Raw genomic sequence first — 21,252 nt, forward strand, 5'->3', positions numbered from 1 at the left:
CTCTGCCCGCTGACATTATCACTGAACCTTAACTGAGGTCGCGGGCACGGAGGCCCACGCGGAGCTGCCCAATCCCATCTCCTTCCCGTCTTTCCCCGCTTCCCTACTGAGTCCATTACTTCAGAATCCACCTCAACCTCGGGTCACGTGGACCAGTTCTCCCGGCCACCTCCCCGGCGGTCCGGGAGTAGGGCCGACGGCTTCCACTCCGCAGCCAGCCCGGGGCCCTCCGCCAGCGCGGAATCGAGGAGTTTCAGTTACCACATGACCCTGAGTAAGTGCATGAAATGACGCGGCCCAGGCCCACGGTCTCCCGGGGCGCCGTCCGTGTAAGATTCGTGAAACTCGAGTGCTCAAGGACCTCCCGGGGCTCCGCCGAACAGCTTGCTCCGCGGTCCTTGCCCCCTCCCCAAGGGCCAAAAGCGAACAATAAAAACCCTCTGCCTTCCCCCATCATAAAGGGGGACCTACGGGGCATCTTAGTGGGAGGCCTTGCCAAGCAATCCCGTTCCCTGCCAGGTGACGGGCACACGCCGCCAAGGAACCTGCTCAACCGCTTTCTGTCCCTTAAGGAACATCGTGTGCGCGGCTCTGGCCCCTTTCCTCCTAAGGTACTCCGTGCCCCGGATTATGACCCCCGCCACGACATCCCGTGGCTGCTCCCGCGAGGGCACCAGCTGCCAGCCCTCTTAATGACCCGCCGGCATCCAACGAGCGCCTACTGTATGCCTACTGGGCCGAGCGCCTGTTAATTGCCAGCTCTTCCTTCCTTAACAAAAGAGGAAGGGGTGAGGGGAGCCCGGACGTTTATACCCACGCCCGGGCTCAGAGCCATCCTCTTTCCCTCTCAGGATCCACTCCAGGACCAGGCCTCCTACATTAATTGATTTAATTAGCCGAGCAATTGGAAGGCGGCGGGGACCGGCCTCCGAGGTGTTTTCCCTTCAGCACCGCTACGTCAACCGCTGGAGGCGGGGGCTGGGGGGCGCCCCACACCACCCGAGGCCGGAGGGCGGGGGTCCGCGGCTCTGTCCCTGCAGCCCTGGATGGGCCGGGGGACGCGCGTGATCACGCACGCCTCCCGGCCTCGCTCCCGAGCCCAGCCCAGCCCCGGGAGCCAAGCCCATCCCCGGCAAGGGGACGCGCACGAGGTTTGGACTGAAACGACCCCAGAGAGGACGGACAACGGCGACGACGCAACCCGCCCGGCTCCCGGAGAGCCGCCTGCGTGACGTAACAGGACGCCCGGCGGAGCGAGCCGCGAGGGCTCCGCCAACCGCCAGTGGCGCAGTCGAACTCTTCAGAATGGGGGGAGGAGGAGGCGGTGAAGCAGCTGCTCTTTCCTTCCCCTCCCCTCCCCTCGCCTCCCCTCCTGGACACTTGAAGCAGAGACTCGCCGTTCACTTTCTATTCCTCCCCTGGTTTAGCTCGGCGGAGAAAAGCTCCCAAGAGCAGGATGGGCGGAAGAGCATGGTCCCAACTTCCCCACCTCTGTTTCGTCGACTGGTTCAGCCCGCGGCCCCGCTCCCCAGGCCCCGCCCCCCGCGGGTGGTGCATTGGCGCGCGGCGGAAGGAGGCGGGGCCGAGGAGGGGCGCGAGCCGCTGCACGGCTATAAATGAGGCGGAGCACCGCCTGGCGCCTCGTTCCGCCTGCGCCACGGAGAGGATCTTCTGGTTCGAGTCGTCTGGCTCGCGCTAGCTCGGTCTCTCGCTCGCGTCCTCGCCGCCCTCCGCGCACACTCCGCCTTCTCCGGTTCCCATTGCCGGGCACTTCTTTCTTTCTCGCAGCTATGAACGGGCAACTTAACGGCTTCGACGAGACCTTCATCGAGGAGGGCACTTTCCTCTTTACTTCGGAGTCTGTGGGTGAAGGGCACCCCGGTAAGTTGGAAAGGATGTGGGGGGGCCTGGGCCCGGGGAACGGGCAGAGTCCGGCCCGGGCGGGGAATTCCTCGGTTACCGGCGCTGCCCCCGGCTCTGGCGGGAAGCGCCGCGGCTGCCGGGGCGAGCGAGCGCGTGGGCGCCCCTCCCCCACCCACGGCGCCCCTCCCCCCGCAGCCCCGCCCCGCCCCGGCCGCGCGCCCCGGGATCAGGAAAATTCCAGAAACCCCGAAGGGGGGAGGAGTGACATCGGCGGGTCCGCGAGGTGTCGGGACCCAACGTCCTCCTTTGGCCTCGGCGCGTCCGAAAAGCCAGGGCGCGGGAGCCCCCGCCCGCCCGCGGTGGAGGCGCGTGCCCACCCCGCGGGGGCGCGCGCCCCGCATTGCAGCCACAACCACGTGCCCACCGCGTGTGGCACGGCCGGCCAAAGGGTGGGGGGGGAGCCTTCTGGGGAGGGGCGGCTGGACCGACTGACAGCCCTAGCCCAGTGCAGCCCCGCCCGGGAGGGCGTCCCCGGACCGCTATGGTACAGCGTCTGGACCATCCTCGCCGGCGCTTTGTCCCGACGCCATGATTGGGGAGAAGCCGGCGAACAAAAGCCCCGGGGACTGGGGGGACCGGCGGGGTGGAGGGGCTCCGGGTGAGAGTGCCTGCCCCACTCGTGAACGTGGGGCGTCAGCGCTTCAGTCTGTCACCTGCCCGCGACTGGAGGAGGGGGTGCCGATCTTAGCTTCTGTGGGCAGTGGGGTGGGCACCCCGTGGTCCCGGCTGACTCAGAGTCCGAGCTCTCCCTCTTTGGGTTTCGGCTCTTGCACCCCGGGCTCTGCTTCGAGGGTGGCCCTGCCGAGCACATGCAGAGCAAGTGTAATTCAATTAATGAAATGGAAATGATTCTTTAGAGAATCACGTCTTAACAAATTCGGAGCTTGGACTCGGGCCACCAGGAGAATAGTGCTTCTTTTTAAAAAACGAAGTGGGGGGGCAATTGGAGGTGAAAACTGCTTTAAGTATTTTCAAAGCAATCTTTAGATTGGAGGGCAAAATGGAAACAAAGAGCTATTGTCTCTAGTAAGAACTAATACTAAATAACTATTGACATTTTCGTAGCATAAGTAACAGTGTGCTGCTTGAGTCGTTGTTTAGAAGATACTGCCACTTTGTTTCCAAAATTTAAAAATAACCTTTTCATCCTCCCAAAGAAACACATTCTGGACGAATTTTCTCTGAGGACCTTGCTGTTAGTGTTCTGTGAACTAGAAGAATCAGACTGTCATTACATTAACTGTGGGAGATTAAGACCTTTGAATGGTCTAAAGCACGCCTTTTAAGGAATTTCAAAGGCATATAAATAGGTTATACTCTTAAGGTAGAGCTATATTCAGATCGTGGTGTCAGGTTTTCAGATTTTTGAGTGCCCAATCAGTTGGGACAGATGGCTCTGGGTAGAGCCATGGATTTAATCAGATTGTCATTTTTTCCCTCATGTTAAATAGTGTGTGAGGATTCATAGTAGTAATGCCTTGTAGGTTTTAATGAGCTCAATTATGTTTCTCTAGATAAGATTTGTGACCAGATTAGTGACGCAGTCCTTGATGCCCACCTTCAGCAGGATCCTGATGCCAAAGTTGCTTGTGGTAAGTGGTCAGTTACAAAGCTTACCTTGAGTGTGAATTTGCTTAGGGGAGGGATTGATGTCTGAATTTTTCCCCCCCATTAGAAACAGTTGCTAAGACTGGAATGATACTACTTGCTGGTGAAATCACATCCAGAGCTGCTGTTGACTATCAGAAAGTGGTTAGAGAAACAATTAAACATGTGGGCTATGATGATTCTTCTAAAGGTGAGTTTTATGATTTCATGTCTTAGAAACCACTCTTTGAAAATTTCCTTTGATCTTTGTCCTCTTAGTTTTGAATTTTTTTGCATTATTTATATTATAATGCTTTATTTTACATTGGGGCATTAACTCCCAAGTATCCTTGAACTTATTCTGTCTCCCCTCCCTCCCACATACTACCAACTCTAATAGTTTTATTACATATACACACTTAATGGTTTTGGATGAGTTTTGTTAATCATGGCAACATCTGCATATACTTGAAAAATTAGCAAAGAGTGTACCTCAATTGGCTAATTCAAACCGATGGGGGAACCTTTTGGCTACTTTCCTTCTCCCTACTGAGTTTAAACCTGTGTTTAACTGCTTACAGGGTTTGATTACAAGACTTGCAATGTTCTAGTAGCCTTGGAGCAGCAATCACCAGACATTGCTCAAGGGGTTCATCTAGATCGTAATGAAGAAGATATTGGTGCAGGAGACCAGGTATTTGCTTAGATTTTTTTTTTTCCCCTTCTTAAAACACGGTGCTGTTTTTAAGCAGTTCAGGTTTCATGATTTCTCTTCCACAGGGATTGATGTTTGGTTATGCTACGGATGAAACTGAAGAATGCATGCCTTTAACTATTGTGTTAGCCCACAAGCTCAACGCCAAACTTGCTGAATTACGGCGCAATGGAACTTTGCCTTGGTTACGTCCAGATTCCAAAACTCAAGTAAGTAATGGGCTGGGTGTCATATAGAATTGATGATGAAAAGCAAAAACTGTTAAAATTAATATTAACAAAGATATAAAGGGATTGAGAGTTAGCCTGCAATTAGCCAAATAGAAAAAATGAGGGTGGGTGGTGTTGACTTGGTAATACTGAAATTTACTGGTTTACTTGTGTGTTCCATGCACCAATAGTCTAGGTTGAAGATAGTGGGAAATTTCTGGTGTCCTTATGTCTTGTCTTTTGTCTCAGGTCACTGTGCAGTATATGCAGGATCGTGGTGCTGTTCTCCCTATAAGGGTCCATACGATTGTGATATCTGTTCAACATGATGAAGATGTATGTGTTGATGAAATGAGGGATGCTCTGAAAGAAAAGGTGATCAAAGCTGTGGTACCTGCAAAATACTTGGATGAAGATACAATTTATCATCTGCAACCTAGTGGCAGATTTGTCATTGGTGGGCCTCAGGTATGACATTTTTGGGATTTTATCTGATAATTTGTGTGATTCTTCAACATAGTAGGTGATTTTCATCGGTATGGGTTCTCTTTTCCCCTATCAGTTGATAGGGTTTTTGGGTCTTTGCCATTTTCTTCATCAACCAATGAATCTAAAAGAAGCTGTACTTGCAGGGTGATGCTGGTCTGACTGGAAGGAAGATCATTGTGGACACCTATGGTGGTTGGGGTGCTCATGGAGGTGGTGCTTTCTCTGGAAAAGATTATACTAAGGTGGACCGTTCAGCTGCTTATGCTGCCCGTTGGGTGGCAAAATCCCTGGTTAAAGGTGGTCTGTGTCGCAGGGTGCTTGTTCAGGTATGTATTCTTGCATCTGAAGTAGGTTTTTTCCAGGCCTAATATTTCAAGTGGTTATGGGGATTTAAAAAAAAAAAAAAAAAACCCATACTCAATTAGGCACTATATAGGGCAGTTTGACTAGGATTGATAGAACTGGAATTTTGATGATTATCCATGTATTGTTGCTTCTAGGTTTCCTACGCTATTGGTGTATCCCATCCATTGTCCATCTCCATTTTCCATTATGGCACCTCACAGAAGAGTGAAAGAGAGCTCCTGGATATCGTGAAGAAGAACTTTGACCTCCGCCCTGGGGTCATTGTCAGGTAAAGATGGTAATGCATGTCACTAACCAGAATTAAATGGGGGGATTTTCACACTCTTAAGCATAAAAACCTAAAGTCTTAAGTATGGAGACAGATGAGGAAAAACACAAGCAGCCTTCCATCCTGATAGCTTTTTTTCTAAGTTGTCATCAGTCATTATCGGTTTCAAAGACTATTAAAAGTTAGAGGTTTCCTCTTTTAATTTCCAAAATTATTACCGATGGAAAATCAGTACAGAACCTGGTTGACTGAATTGAGCCCAAGAAATCCTGGATTTGAGTTGGAGATGGTGTGTGTGCATTTGTAGCTGCCTTCCTCAGCCTTTGGGGGGAACAAGGCTTAATTAAAGAGCAGAAAACCATTAATGCTTCCAATCAAGTGGAGCCCTGGAATGGTGCCTGTCTGTCCCTTAGGGGGGTGGTAAGTATTGGATTCTCAAATGAGCTTTGACCCTTGAAGTTTCTCAGGATGATGACAAGCTTTCAGATCTGTTGAGCCAGTGACTGGAACAAGATTTGTAGTTATTCTTAATCTGAAAGCTGGAAAGTAAGTGCCTGTCCTTAACAAGGTGCGAGGAGATTGGACATCAGGGATGCCACCCTTCTTCCCTACATTTTCTTCCTAGCTTTCCCCAGAGAACTGAACTTCTCATTTGCCAGAACTCTTGAAAATGAGTCTTACTGATTATTTTGCTTTTATTTAATTGAATGCTACATATTAAGTTATGGACTTGTATATTCCAGGGATCTGGATCTGAAGAAGCCCATTTATCAGAGGACTGCAGCCTATGGCCACTTTGGTAGGGACAGCTTCCCATGGGAAGTGCCCAGAAAGCTTAAATATTGAAAGTGTTAGGCTTTTTTCCCCAGACTTGTTGGCGTAGGTTACAGAGAAGCCTTCAAGCTCTGAGGGAAAGGGCCCTTCTCCCTAAACTTCTCCTGTCCTCTTTCAGCTCTTGATCAGTTGCAGTCACTCTTGTCCAATGATCTGATTTTAGTTTTTGTGGGGACTGTAAGTTGGGCTCTGCTATTCTGTCCCTGGTGTATTGCTCACCATTATAATGGATTTAGTGAGCATAGGTGATCACCCATGTAACTGCCTAGAGATGAGCAGACAGCACTGTCTAGTAAATGATGCTTTAAGATTGAACCTTTGTGTCCCACCACCCATTCCCAAATCTTAACTGCATTGACTCTCCCATCAAATGCTGAAAATTGTCCTTGTAATGTGCACGTCAAGTACTTGTAGTTCCATTTATAGCCTCTGTCCAACAATGCCACCGCCCTGTCAGCATGATTTTGTAATGTCTTGAGCTCTATTATGAATGTGAAGCCTTCCCTCATCCTCCCTGTAACCTGACCCACTTCTAATTATGTAGCTTTTTGTCAGGGAGTGTTCCCTACCAGATCAATCTTGCATGTAACGCAAGTTCCAGTTGGAGCTCTAGCCTGACTTCATGAAAAAGGCAGTTACTAGTTGAACCACCTTCTGGTGCTTATGCTCTTAATGACCATCTCTTAAACGGCACCAAATCTTAATCTCTCCACTCGGCTGTCTTTTGGAGGACGTACGTAATAAGGTTTTTATTTAGTAAACCAATCCTATGCATGGTTTCAGCACTAGCCAAACCTCACCAACTCCTAGCTCTAGTTAAGCGGGCACTTGGCAGCCTTGTGATGTCATACAGAGAAGTCACAGGGCGGTATCTGAGGGTCTGTAGGTTGCACACTTTGGTACCGGTTAACTTTTTCTTTATAAGAAAGACTGAGTATTCCACACTGCACAAGAACTCCTCCCAGGGTTTTTAACTTTGTTTTATTTTCAAAACCAGGTCCAATGAGCTTTCTGAGCAGCTGGTGTAGATACAGAGAAACCAGCTTCCTTCAGAGAGCAATGCTTTTGGCGGGGAGGAGAAGGAAATCCCTTCATACTTGAACATTTTCTAATTGCTTATTTATTGTATTCTGAGGTGTGGCGTGAGTACAGAGAAGCTATCACCTCAGAGGGCAGCTTTTAAAAAAAAAAAAAAAATCCTTGACACCATGATTCCTTTGACCATGTTTCCAGCATTCCCAGGTAGGCCAAGGTGTCCTACAGAAGAACCTTGGGTAACACCTACACGGGGGTCTGGCTGGTGTTAACAGAAGGGAGGGCAGAGCTGGAGCAGCTGGCCATGGAGGAAGCTGACTTGGCTGGTGTGGTACAGAGAAGCCAGCTTGTTTACATGCCTAATCCATGGCTGCTGCCCTAAGCAGAAAGTGCCTTTCAGGATCTATTTTTTGGAGGTTTATTACGTATGTCTGGTTCTCAATTCCAACAGTTTAATGAAGATCTAAATAAAATGCTAGGTTCTACCTTACGATGTGTCCATTCACTCCTGAAAAGATGGGGCATTCTTTGATGTCTAGAAGCAGTGCTTATAAGATCTAGTACAGCTGATGCACTAAACTACACTGCTCTGTAGTGCTTCTTTTACCTATGGGCAGGCAAATCTACCTTGTAAGACTTGTTTTACAGCAAATTCTAGGGAAGAAAGTGTGCTGGCAGGTTTCTTTAGGATAGCTAAGGGCTGAAACTAAGGGATAGGATAGAATAGAATGATACAGAGCTTTGGGAGCTAGACAACATATAGCAAGGTGCTTCTTAGACAATTTCTAACTAGGGAGTTAGGCATTTGCTCCGTCACAGGGTTTGGAGAAGGCATTAAGATTAAGAAAGGCTATGGAAACAATGTAGTCATTCTCCCCTTTTCACTTATCAATCCAATCTTAAAACAAAACCATGAGCCGAGATTACCACCAGAAAAGAACTGGACAGTCCTTAAAATAGAATGGGACCGCTAAATCATCCAGCACTTAAGTTTTTAGGATACTGGTTGCAGAGTTGGCAGTTTCTATCCTTGGAGAACGTTTTTCCCATGTAACTGAAGGAACTATGCTCCTCTCTGCCCCTTTTCAGTAGGAGGTGCTAGATCAACCTAATAAAATCTGAGAACCACGTGATTTGTGGTAGCAGATAAATCAGGAAGAGACTTTTCTTCCATCTGGCCAAGAGGCCAATAGTCCCAAGTGCTAGGGAGGGGCAAGGAAGAAAGGCCTGTTCTCAAGGGTTATAGCTACTCCTATACCACCTCCTATAGACCAGGTTTTTAGTTCCTTGAAGGGGTTAAAATATATATATTGGAACACAACATTTTACTTTAAATTTAGGAAGTTACAAAGCACAGGTCCAATTTTTTTTTTCTTAGTTGAGGACAGGCTCTTGCAAAGGGCCTTTGCTTTAGTGTGCCCCCAGACAGGGCAAGGGTTGTCACTGAGCAAATTGGACACTGAGCCAGACTTGACTACTGAGTTTACGGCATCCTTTACTGAGTTTACGGCTGTTTAGGGCATACTCGGCCACATTACTGAGAAAAGTGATCTAGGAAAAGAAGCAAGCAAGCACTTACATGGCACCCACCATGTCTACCAGGTTGTTTGTCCTGTCTTTTAACAAAGCATCTAATCCTCAAAACTAGGTGAGGATAGGTGTTAATGTTAATCTGTTTTAAGTAGCCCACACTGCTTTGAGTCTACAGAAGCAACAAGTCTTAAATGCTCTATGTGGTGCATCTCCCAGCTGTCTTAGGCATCAGATTACTGGGAAGCACAGTATTCCCAAGTGCTGGGCTTTTTAACAGCAATGCTAGTACTGGCCCTTTTCCTATTAACTCAGGTTCCTCAGGAGGTAGCAGTAAGGCTCTTGTGGGGGCTTCTGTAGTGAATCCTAAATGACAAGAATGCCAGAAAACTCAGCAGAGCAGGGAGGCTTGATGTTCTTTCTTTGGGGTAAAAACAGACTGACCAAGTAGGGCTGGGCTTATCTAGAACTGGACAGTGGATTAGTGATTTCAAAGACTGGCTCTTAACTATCCATAGAGCTGTCTTAACACTGCTGCCTTGTGAACTAATGCTAAAGAAGAAAAAAAAAAAGTTGATAAGACATGGACGCTTTGCTTGGACTGTCTGTGATTACTATATGATTTGAATAAAGAAGCATGGGCAAGAGGATTTTTTGAAAAAAAGGTTATTCTATACAAATAACTTGGTTCTCATAAAATGCAGGGGCCTTGACAACTCAGAGCTCCGAGTGTGTGTTTGTATAACTTGACTCCGGATTAGTATTAGCATCCAAGTTAGCCTTAGCCGCCTCTGAAGGAGTGGATTCTGCAGGAGACTCAAAGGGCCGCAAGTTTGCATAGGTCACCTCCTGGGCCAGCTGTTCCAAGGAGGGGCGACCCAGGATTAGGTTGCGCAGAGAGATACAAGTCATCAGGAAGCTGAGGAGATAAATGGTAGAGTCACTACTTCCAGGAAACCCTTGGGAGCAAGCAGTCCCAGGCACTTGAGACCAAGAACCACATCTAAAATGTCCAAGAATCCTCTCCCTGAGTGAAGAAGCTTGGACATGGCATCCTCAGGAGGCTTAGTAAGCCCGGGAGCAGGTTGGGAATAATTTTGAAGAGTAGTGACCCACTTGATGCTTGATCTTACTTCCAGTCTCCCCAGACTGAAAAATGTTGAAAGAAGGGACTCTGCTCCTCCCCTTCCATGGGAGTATCATCCTATGGTCTCTTAAACAGCAATCTCAGGGCAGAAACTCAGAATTAAAAGTGAGATAATGGGGTTGCACTGACCTTCTGCGGAAGATGTAGAGTTTTCGAAGCAAGAAGCGATAGAGCCTTTCATAGGAAGGGGAACTGCGCCGCCTCTGGATTTCCTGGAGACGCTGTTGTCTACGCAAGAAGGTCTGGAGTATAGGAGTTAACTCAGGTCCACCTTTCACTTCCCCCTCCAGCAAAGGGCGAAGCTCTGGAGGCAGTGGTCCAGATTCTGTCCGGGGAACAGGAAACGGTCGCTGGGGCAAACAGGTCTTCTGGCAGATACAACCAAAACCAGTCCCCTGACAGCCAGAGTTGGGATCACCCAGTCATAGAGCACTGCTCTCCAGTCTGGGCTACTGAATACAGGCCTCAGTTCACATCCCAACTGTGTGAGCCTGGCTGGGTCATCTTGCTGTCTTTTCTCAAGTGTGCTTAGGGTCAGATGAGACAATCTGCTCAGCACAGCATCTGGCATCCTATCAAATGCTGTATTATCCTTGCCAGGTACTTTCTGTGTAAGGGGCTAGCAATTATAATTAGCACCCTCAAAAGCCCCTACTTGACCACCTCAGGGCTCACCATCCAATACTATCGAGCTTAAAGAGTAAGCATGGCAAGAAGGGATCCTTCTGCTGCAGACCCCAGATCACCAGAAAGCACTGTCAGTTTTATACCTGAAGGGGGCACCAATAGGCGTGCAGTGTTTTTAATTACTCACCAGTCCCATTCTCTATTTTCTCCTTGAGTTCCTGTAACCTCGCTAACTCCTGCTCCAACTTCAGCTCTGTGGTGTTCACAAAGAGGTACATGTAACAGGAAGGACCTGACGACACTGTATACACTTTGTGATATTCCCCAGCTGGTAACTGCCAAGGAGGAAGGGCAAGCGATGGGACATCTGCCCATCTCCCCAACCCTCTCCTCCACTTCACTCTACCCAACAGCCCTGAAAGGCAGTTTCTGCTTGAAGGAAGCCTGGCCACCCAAGGCACCTCCAGGGGTTTTCTGCCACAGTCTGGTCGGCTTGACACAACACTGGTGTACAAGCTTTTCCCTAGGGTCCAAGCTTCCTGTAGCCATTTTGGCTTACGGTGCCTACCTGAACCTTGTCCCCTTTCTGAAGGGAGAGATTCCTCTGCTGCTCTACCAGCTCTATGATCACTTCCCCTTCAAGTAGATGGATACTAGTGTTGCCCAGGTCTTCACTCACAAAATTCTCCAGGTGCAAGCCTGTCAGAGGCAAAGAGCTTTAGGATGCCCGTCAACTCTGCTCCCCTGGCTTGGCCATTTTCTCCGTTTACCCTGCCCTCCCACACCAAAGCAGCACAAAACCATCCCTATCCCCTCCCTTCCCCCATTGCTTTTCCATACCAGGGAAGTCGGCAATGAACACCACCTCAGTGTGGTTGTCCAGGCTGCTCTCAATCTCCTGAAACTTCTCCCTCCAAGGAGATAAATCCAGCAACAAGGGCTGTAGCCAGGGGGTTGGACGGAAGGGAGACCAAGCAGCCTGCACAATGTCCACTCGAGGGTCAAAAAGCCTTTGGGCAGAAAGGGTGATGTTCCAGAAGCGGTCCCTTGTTCTGAAAGCCACGCTCCCACTGAACAGCTCTGCTTCCCTGTACTTCATGGCTGGGTGGGGAGGGAGGTCAAGGGCCACCTGGCCAGGGGCCAGCTCTTCTGGGGATGTTCAATTTCTCCCTAGCTTGCAGTGCCCCCTGCAGGTGATACTGTGACTCTCAGAGGAAGATATGAGCACATGGAGCCCTGGCCTTTTCCTCCCCTCCCTCTACATCTGCTTGCTGGGAGTTGCCTCCTGTACCTCTGCTGGAAGCGGTCGTTGATGGAGACCCAGACATCGAAGTAGATCTGGGGATCTGAGACATTGTAGTTGGGCAGCAGGCGGTTCAGGCACACAGCGTATTGTTTCAGCATGTCTGCGTGGTCCTTCCACCGCCGACTCTGTGTAAACACCTGCCCCCCACCCCCATTTTAATCTAACGTCTGCTTGGCCAAAGGGCCACATCATGGGATGGAATATGAATGCTACAAAGAAAGGGTCTAGAGAGCATCCTAACTGAACTTTAACCTGAAATAGGAATTCCCCTCTTTTAAGGTACCCAGCCCTGTAGGTTCACTAATGAGCCTCTGCTTGAACAACCCTGATGAGAATTCACCTCCACTCAAAGTAGTCACTTCTGGACAGCTCTGTTCATTAGGAAAATCTCATTCTGAGCCAAAATCTACCTCCCCATAATGTCTGTCTCTGTATTCTACATCTACCTTTTGGAGACAAGATCAAGCCTGATCCCTTCTGTAACATGAAAGGCCTTAAAATAACTGAGAACACTGACGATATATCATCTAAATCTTCTTTTTTATGGGTGAATCCTCCCCAATTCCCTCACAACTGATGATCCCATAACATGACTTCATGGTCCCTCCTCCTTCCTCTGGATTGCTACCTTTCTACAATTTGGCATTTCAGTTTCCTGTCACTCCAGCAGAGTACACAGGGATGTGCATTTTCTTGGAAATGATCGTACACCACAGATGTGAATGAAGTTTATACTGCATTAGTTCTACTTTGTGTCCACACCCCATTACTGACTCACAGTGAGCTTGCAATTCACTAACCTCACAGGGAGGTCTTTCAATGATCTGTTTTTGGGCCATCTCTCTGCTCCGCCCCCTTCTTCCCATCCCTCCCACACCTTAATCCTGTGTAGTCTCAAGATTTCAAATATTTTTCCTTCATGGAGGGGCCAGACCAGGAAGTTCAAAGGGAGAAATCTTAGGATTTAAGGGCTGTCTCACCCCAGGGTTAAGGTATCCCAACTCCCCGGTGCGGCCATCTCGATAGGTGATCTTGACATGCTGGTGGGAGCGAGAGTGCACCATCATGTCCCAGGAGTACCCATAGAGCCCATTGGTCCAGTTGTTATAGCCCTGGAAAGGATAAAAGGGAAATTCATTCCTGTAGTAGGATATTTATGACATGAACCAAGCCGAGGAGGGAGCCAGGCAGCCCAGACTGCCTTAGCACGTACGACCTTCTCTGACGGGGCAAAGAAAAGCTGCCCTCGTGATTCCTCCTAACATCACCACCCATTTTTCCCAGTTTCACCTGCCAGTGTCCATCTCTGCCTTATACCTGGGTAATAAAGTGGGAGTAGGGCAGGAAAAGCTGCTCCAGCAGATAGAACAGTGTGAAGATGGCTCCCAGCCGATGTCGCAGTCGGCCTCCGGGGCTGCCTTTGGCCCGGCCTCTCTTATACATGCAGGACAAACTGGGCTGGGCATCAGCTGTGGTTGGCAGTAGGCCTTGGAGCCACTGAGGACAACGGGTAACTAACCTCCGGGGCCAGTCAGGGGAGCAGAAGAGGGGGCTGCTGGCTAACATGACGTAGGGAAACATACCTAGCAGAATAAAGGAAGGAGTTCCACCTGACACCTCTCCCCGCCAGGTCATTCCCCACAAAACTCTGGACCCAGGAGACCTTCATGTCCTCTCTGCCAGTTCAATCCCTCTCCATCTCTTCTGCCTTTTTGTCCTTGCTCCCAGCACAGCCCTTCCATGCCCAAATGATGCCTCAGTGTCGCCCCTTCCATCCCCACGGCTCCTGGCTTCCTTCAGACCCCAAGCACTAACCAATGTTGAAGAGCTGGGAGTTCATACAATGGAAGTAGGACACAAAGAGAAGGCCAACAAGTCTGGAAGCATCAAAAAAGAGCAGGAAGCCAGCCGAGAGGTCTAACAGCAGCCCACACCAGTGTACCACGAGCAGGCTGGTCATTCCCTCAGAGAGCACCAGCCTGTCAACACAGAAGACAGGCTCCAGGTTGTTGCAGGCACAAGAGGTCTCTGCCTTCTACCCTTCTAAAGATAAATGTTATGTCGTTAAGTTCCCTGGGATGGGCAGAGGTCCGCCCAGTAAGACAGCCCTTGGGCCTGCTTTATGAACTGCTCATCCTCTCATCATGTCCAAGTGCTCCAGGATGTGCCACAGACTGGCAGCGTGGCAAGGCAAAATCAGAATGCAGGGTCTTCTGGAGGCTGGAAGGGAAAGAGAAGGGCCTACGAAAGGTAAAGGACATTGATAGACACAGAACAGCAGAGTGAGAAAAATGACTTTAAAAAACAATGGAGTCAGGAACAAAATGCAGAAGGAAAAATATAGAGGATTACAGACTCCATAGAGAAGAATTTTGTCTCATGATGAAGTGATAGCATTCACCCACATCGCCACGGAATACAACAAAGCCTCAGAAACAGGAGGCAATTGTTTGGGACTTGACTCTCTCCATTTCCCCTCTCTTCTCTTTCTTCCATCACCTCCTTCCCTCCCTTCTCTTTTTCTTTTTCTCCCTCTCTTTGTTCCTCCCCTCTCTTACTTCTTTATTATTTCTTTCCCTCTTCCCCTGCCAGTAGTGATCAATCATGTCTGGTGGGTCTACCAATGACCCTTGGGAGTAGAGAAAGCTGATTTTTGCCCTAGAGTGACTTCAGTGTCACAAAGGAGAAGAAAAAGAGACAAGGAAACAGAAGTCAATATATAGGGCAGCAACTCTCCCTGAATGGAGGGAAGGCAAGATGCCCCTGCCTCCTTCCATGCCCATGGCCCCTCCACACAGCCCCCCACTCACTTGAAGGGGTTGAAGAGCCAATGCCGGGACAGTGAGCCCATGGAATAGCCTCCAATCCAATCTGCATCAAGCTTCTTCACTCCCGCAATGAAGTACACAATGAATATCTGCACGGATGAGATCCAAGAACAAATGAGGCCCATGACTGAGGCAGCCATTCTTCCTTCTAGATACACAAAACCATCGCTTCTCCATGCGAAGGAAGGAAAAGTTCAGAGATGAGTAAGTTGACCAACCAACTCCCTGGAAGAGAGAAAAGAAAGTCTTCAACTCATCTTCCACAGAGCTGCCAAGCAGAGAAAACAAAAGCACATCCATTCCATCACATAGCTTCCCTGCTCAGACGATCTTGATGGCTCCTTCTGCCTCCAAGGGGAAAGGCTAATTGCTTCAAATATGAGTCCAACTGACTTCCTGTCCAGTCCAACTTGCCTGCCTGCTGCTCCCATCCCATACCTGGTACTCCATAAGCACAGTGCACTCCCTCTCCGCCTCTGCTTCCAGATTAAATCCACTGGCCCTCTCCTATAGGAAGGTGATCCCTAGAAATAACTTTGTACATTTCTAATTTACTTCTCTGTGTATATATATTTCCATGAAATGTAGCTCCTGGAAGGAAGGGGCCACTTTATGTCTTTGTACCAATCAATAAGCTCCTACTATGTGCCAGGCCTTGTGACAAATGCTGGAGATACAAGTCCAAAGAATGAAAGAATTCCTGTTTGTTAAGAGCTTATACTCCAGTTGTGTCTTTATCTGAGTATAACCCATATCTATTAAGAACACCAGAGTACATAGGAATAAGTGAAGTTTTCCTTTCTATCTCATCAGCAAGCATTCCCAATTAGATAGGATGCAACAAGGTTGCCCACTGTCACCACTGCTATTCAATATTGTATTAGAAATGTTAGCTTTAGCAACGAGGAAAAAAAAAAATTAAAGGAATTAAAAGTAGGTAATGAGGAAACCAAATCATCCCTCTTTGCAGATGAATTAAAATTATTAGAAACGATTACCCAAATGACTACTCTTTGCAGATGACATGATGGTATACTAGAATCCTAGAGAATCAACTAAAAACTATTAGAAACAATTCACAATTTTAGCAAAGTTGTAGGATACAAAATAAATCCACACAAATCGTCAGCATTTTTATATATTACCAACAAAGTCTAGCAGCAAGAGATGAAAGAAATTTCATTCAAAATAACTGTAGATAATATAAAATATTTGGGAGATATAAATCACAAAACACTTTCCACACAAATAAAGTCAGATTTAAACAACTGGAAGACTATCAAGTGCTCATGGGTAGGCTGAGTTAATATAATAAAGATGACCATACTACCTAAATTAATCTACTTATTCAGTACCATACCAATCAAACTCCTGAGAAATTATTTTACAGAAATAGAAAAAATAACAGTTCATCTGGAAGAACAAAAGGTCAAGAATTTCAAGTTAATTACAAATCTGAGTATAGAAGTATAGAATATAAAAACACATTGAACTTCTCTCTCTCACACACACACACACACACACACACACACACACACACACACACACACACACACACACACACAATCTGCTTCCATATAGATAAATACCTAGAATTAGGTGCATGGGTGGGGGTAGTTGTCAGGGGAGGAACCAGCATGTGGAGAGACAGAAAAGGCAGACAATGAGATGGGAGCTGGGACCTGGCAAAGGGGAGAAAAAGAGGGAGGGGAAGAGAGAGAGAGACCATCTATGAAGCAGAGATGAGCCAGACAGTACAAAAGCAGGGAGGCCCGAGGACCAGAGAGCATCCACTGCTGGGACCAGACCCCCATGGGGCTCTGAATGCTATCCCAGGAGCCTCAGGAAGCCACTGGCTGTGACCAAGTTGCAGAGTCACATCCCCATTGAAGATCCTTCGGCAGCAGTGTGTCCAGCAGCTGGATCAGGGAGATACGAGGTGGGAGGCTGGGGGGAGAGTGGGGAGCAACACTGGCAGTGAACGGTTAGGAAACAGAATCACTGGAAGGTGGGAGGAGGGCAAGTAGTCCAGGATAATTCAGAGATTATGGACCTGGGGAACAAGGACAGAGGAGCCTGTGAAAGACATGAGCAAATGTGAAAAGGAGAGAGGGAGAAAGAGTCAATCCTGGACTCGATTTTATGGAGTTTAAGATGTCTCTAAAACATATGGTTTGGAACGCCCAGCTGATGATGCAAGTCTGAAGCTCAGGAGATGGAGCCGGATGGAGAGCCTGGGAATGATCTGCCTAGAAAGGACAATTAAACCCACACAAAGAGACAGAGAGGAGGAGGAATGAGAATAGGGACAAGCCGTCAGGGCCCAAGATGGCACCTTTGCTTCCATCCCTGATGAATGGGTGGTGGAGGGAGCAAGAGCAACAGCCATGTCGACCCCGCTGAATCCTACGCACCTGTCCACGCAGGACTGTGTAGTTCCAAAGTGGGACGTGGGCATTCTTCTTAGAGCGATTTCTCAAGCCGTCCAGGGACCTGTGCTCAGAGAAGGAAATCAATAAAGATTAGGGGATGCATGTTCTGCCCGGTTCTACCTCTAGGATCTAATTCTCTCCCTTTCTCTACCCTGCTTATTCCATGGATGTTCTCATTTCCCTGTTTTCTCTATTCTTGGGATCCCAGTATCCCAAGCCCTTTTATCATAAAATCTTAGCCCTGGTCTCACCTGGCACATCAGTATCTTTGACAGAAGGTTACCTGGCCTCTTGAAGACTTCCAGAGACAGGGAGCTCACTACCTCTCAAAAGACCTCATTCAACTGCTGACCAACAGTAAGTAGAAATTCTCTCATGTTGAGCTGAAATCTGTCTCTTCTGCATTCTAGAACAGCTCTTTAAATATCTGAAGAAAGCAATCCCTCTACCCTCAGCTTCCTCTTGAGAAAGGCTCCAAAAAGTAACTACTTTAATGTCCCTGTGTAGCCCAGGGGGCAACTAGAGGAAATGGAGTCTCTCTCTCTCAGTGGGCCCTCTCCATGTCAAGGGACCGTCTTCAGAATCCACTTGAAATGCAGCCCGAATTTAAATCCGTTCTGCAAAGCAGAGTTTGCCTGAGACAGCCCTTCCAGCCACCTGCCTTCCCCTCCCCATCCACCCCCGGAGCACCTCGTACCAGTAGCGGTTCGCATCCATGAAGGACAGCTGGAAAGCCAACAGCCCATACAGGTAGGAATGGTTGTTCCAGGAGGTCTTGTCCAGCAGAAACACATACCAGTAGGGCAGCAGGAACAATAGGCAGCTCAGGCGGTACCACAGCCCCAGCGTCATGCCCAATGCTCCTGGGATTAAGTTGTGAGGGGGATGTGGGGGCAGTCACGGTACCAGCAGAGGCCTGGTCCGCCCCGCTGCTACCAGCATCAGCCCGGGAGCCCAGGTGAGGACTCCGGAGGCCCAGCCGCTTCCCGGCAGGCTGTCGGGGCCCTAACTCCACCCACGCTATTGAATGCTGCCTTTCATCCCAAAGTCCTCACCCAGAAACATGACGGTGTAGACAAGGTACATCCAGTCGAGGGGCAGCGGACGCAGGCCTTCTATCAAGGGGAAGCGGCACACCTCGAGCCCATCGAGGTACCTGTGGTCCAAGAAGCTAAGACCACGCTCCTGGGGAATGTCCAGCACCATGAGCAGTCCTGGAAAGGGTGATCGGAAGGCTCAATAACAACAGCTGACATTTATATAGCACCTACTACGTGCTAAGGGGCATCTGGGTGTGGTGGGTAGTGCCAGGCCCAGTCAGGAAGATCCGAGCCAAATCCAGCCTCAGACGCGTACTAGTTTGCCTCAGTCTCCTCATCTGTAAAATAAGCTGGAGAAGCAAATGGCCAGCCACTCCAGTACCTTTCCCAAAGTCAGACGTGACTGAGCAGCAGCAACGCGCAGGGTACTTCTCAATGGTCTGATCCACAGAACAACCTTGATGGAAGTTTGTGTTTATAGAGAAGCTGGCAGGAGTCACAAAGCTAGTAAGTGTCTGAAGCTGAACTGGGCGCTGCTTTTTCTAACGTGTAAGGCTCTGCGCTCCACGTGCTGCACCACCTGGATGCCAGGGCTAGCCCCTGTGCCAGGGGGCAAAGGGCCGGCGACAGGCGCTTTTTATATTGTTACAAGGGGACAAGCCATGGCTTGACGTCTCAGGAAAACTTTCCTGGAAAGCAATGGGAATCATTTTGCTTTAAGAAAGGATGTTGAAGCTGGGAGGACTGGGATGAATTGCTACAAAGTAAAAAGAACAGAGCCACAACTTACGCAGTAACAACGTGTTAAAGACAAAGAGCTCAGAAAGACCGGGCCTCTGCTGCAATGGCCAGCGGGCCCAGGGAAGCCCGTCTCGTGCTCCCGGACAGCCGAGAAACAGATTCAATGTGCAGAAGATGCATTTTGGGACAAAACGAGGGAATGCGTTTGGCTCGAGTGCGCGAATTTGCCAAAATGGTTTAATTTTTCTTAATAGAGGAGATGGAAGGAAGGAGGCGGCTTAGGGAGCTAAGGTTAAGGTTGCCAAAAAAGAAAGAAGGAAGAGGAAGAGAAGACAGGCAAGGGAAGGGAAGAGGAAAGGGAGGGGAGGGGGTGAAGGGATAGAAAGGGAGGGAGAAAGGGGGCCCCTGAAGCATTTAGAATCACCGCCAAGAACGGTATATGATGGAATGGATTCTGTATTTTTAAAGAGAAAAGTGGAACCTAATTCGGAGCCTCCCGGACCACGTTCTGGCCCCGGAAAAGCCCCTCGTGCCCCCACAGCGGGGCTCTCCTGCCTCCTCCTCTGGGAGCCTTTCCCGGCTCCGTGCACTAGACTAATTCAAGAGTGCTCTGCCCGGGCTCACTGCCTGCCCTCCTCGAGGTCAAAGTTCTCTAGGTCAGGTCTAGGGCGCACGGGCAGAGGGGCCAGGCCGCTCCCCTCCGTCTGCACTCACCAAAGAGGACCCGGAAGACTCCCAGGCTCGCGGGGTCGGTGGGCCGGTTTAGGAGGCTCACCAGCCTCTGCCAGCTGCCCAGCTGGGCCGGCTCGAAGCCAAAGAGTCTGGCCATGCGGCCGGCGGGCCCCGCGCTCTGCCTGGGCCCCGCGCCCGGCCTGCTCTTCGGAGGAAGCCCTGCAGCCACGGGGCGACAAAGGGTCCAGGGGGCTCTTTTAAGAGGGAGGGTCCCCCCTCGTACCACTGACCCTCCCGGCCCCGGAGTCTCCCCCAAACCACTGGCACCCCCCACCCCCTTCTGGCCTAGGGGTCCCCCTCACCATGCAGACCAGGGGCCTCCTTTAAACCACTTTTCTCGTTCCCTCTGGAGCAGGGCTCCCCTGCAAACCGCCAGCCCCCCGCCGCTGGGGCTCCCCTGCCCCTTATCTAGGGGGTCCCCAACCATTGGCTTCTGGGGCTCCCTGCACTACTGCCCCTCTCCTTCTGGGGCTCCCCCATTCTTAGCCCCCCTCTTCCCCTAAAACTTTCCCCCCGCCTTTGGCCTCCCCTCCTTCGGGGGATCCCCTTTTTTCCAGGGCTCCTCCAGCCCCCGGTCCCGCCTGGGCCCCGCCTCCCCCGGGCGGGCAGGGGGCGCCACCTCCGGCGGGACGGGTTCCCGCTGCCGACGCCTCGGACTCCATGCTCCCCCGCCGCCAATCTAGCCTCCGGCCCAGTCTCTCTGGTCCCCCGGGGATCAGGCGCAGCAGCCAACACCAGCCGCTGCACCGGGTGCCGCGCATGCGCAGAAGCAGGGTTAAAACTCGGAAGCTCCGCCTCCCCGTGGAGATTCTAGCCACGCCACGGCTCTCCTCCCCCTCTCGAGGAGCCGCAAAGCGAGGAGCGCCGGGAATGTCGCGAAGAGCCCCCAGGGAGCGGGCTCCGCCTCCTTCGCCGGAGCTAGCCCTCAGCGCTTTACGACCTCCGGCAACCCCGCCCCCGTCTCCCAACCAGGCTCCTGCAGCCTAGCCCTCTTTATACAGAAGGCCCCCAATGGAAGTGTCCGCCTCGCGGGCTCTGCGCAGGGCCGGGAGTCTGCGCCCCCTGGTGGCCACGGAGATTAGGTTAGGAGAGGCTCTACCAAGTCGTTCCCCTGCTCAAGAAGATTCCTTGGCTCCCCAGTGCCCCGGTCTCCCTTTGTTTGGAATTATGGCGGGTTTTTCCAGGGTAGTTCCCCATTCCTTCCTGCGGCTACTCGTCTGGGCCCGCCACACCCCTCAGAACATTCTCTGTCCTTCCCAGGCGCTGCGGACAGCCGGTGCTGGACAGCGGGGGAGCCTTGAGTCAGCCCCCACCCTGGCGCTCAATTAACCCCAGCCCGCCTCGGCTCCGTCTGTCACGGGGGGATCACGCGGTCCCCGCCCCTCCCCCCGGGGGACTGTAACCTCGCTGAGGCCGGGGCGGCTCTTGCCTCTTCTTGCCGCC

General features: G+C 50.3%; 2 protein-coding genes across 3 annotated transcripts; one reads left to right on the forward strand and one right to left on the reverse strand.

Moving 5' to 3' along the window:
* The first annotated feature begins 1,627 nt into the window (after positions 1-1,627).
* On the forward strand, positions 1,628-7,916 carry MAT2A (methionine adenosyltransferase 2A). Its single transcript, XM_074285638.1, has 9 exons — positions 1,628-1,881; positions 3,438-3,515; positions 3,599-3,721; positions 4,092-4,204; positions 4,291-4,434; positions 4,684-4,902; positions 5,067-5,249; positions 5,424-5,557; positions 6,301-7,916. Exons 1-9 carry the CDS (start codon positions 1,791-1,793, stop codon positions 6,401-6,403), a joined length of 1,188 nt encoding a protein of 395 aa, XP_074141739.1. The 5' UTR covers positions 1,628-1,790; the 3' UTR covers positions 6,404-7,916.
* On the reverse strand, positions 7,496-20,586 carry GGCX (gamma-glutamyl carboxylase). Of its 2 annotated transcripts, none has more exons than XM_074285636.1 (15): positions 20,429-20,586; positions 19,792-19,968; positions 18,352-18,510; positions 17,994-18,159; positions 17,279-17,357; positions 14,847-14,953; positions 13,852-14,015; positions 13,354-13,619; positions 13,017-13,148; positions 12,022-12,173; positions 11,571-11,740; positions 11,299-11,429; positions 10,918-11,065; positions 10,233-10,428; positions 7,496-9,875 (listed from the first exon to the last, which is right to left on the reverse strand). In XM_074285636.1, the coding sequence occupies exons 1-15, from the start codon at positions 20,568-20,570 to the stop codon at positions 9,674-9,676; spliced, it is 2,391 nt and encodes a 796-aa protein (XP_074141737.1). In that variant the 5' UTR covers positions 20,571-20,586; the 3' UTR covers positions 7,496-9,673. The 2 variants fall into 2 exon arrangements, with proteins under 2 accessions (XP_074141737.1, XP_074141738.1); XM_074285637.1 differs by lacking the exon at positions 20,429-20,586 and adding an exon at positions 20,112-20,219.
* Positions 20,587-21,252: the final 666 nt, after the last annotated feature.

Source organism: Sminthopsis crassicaudata, chromosome 2 (assembly GCF_048593235.1).
Source record: "Sminthopsis crassicaudata isolate SCR6 chromosome 2, ASM4859323v1, whole genome shotgun sequence".
Lineage (NCBI taxonomy): Eukaryota > Metazoa > Chordata > Mammalia > Dasyuromorphia > Dasyuridae > Sminthopsis > Sminthopsis crassicaudata.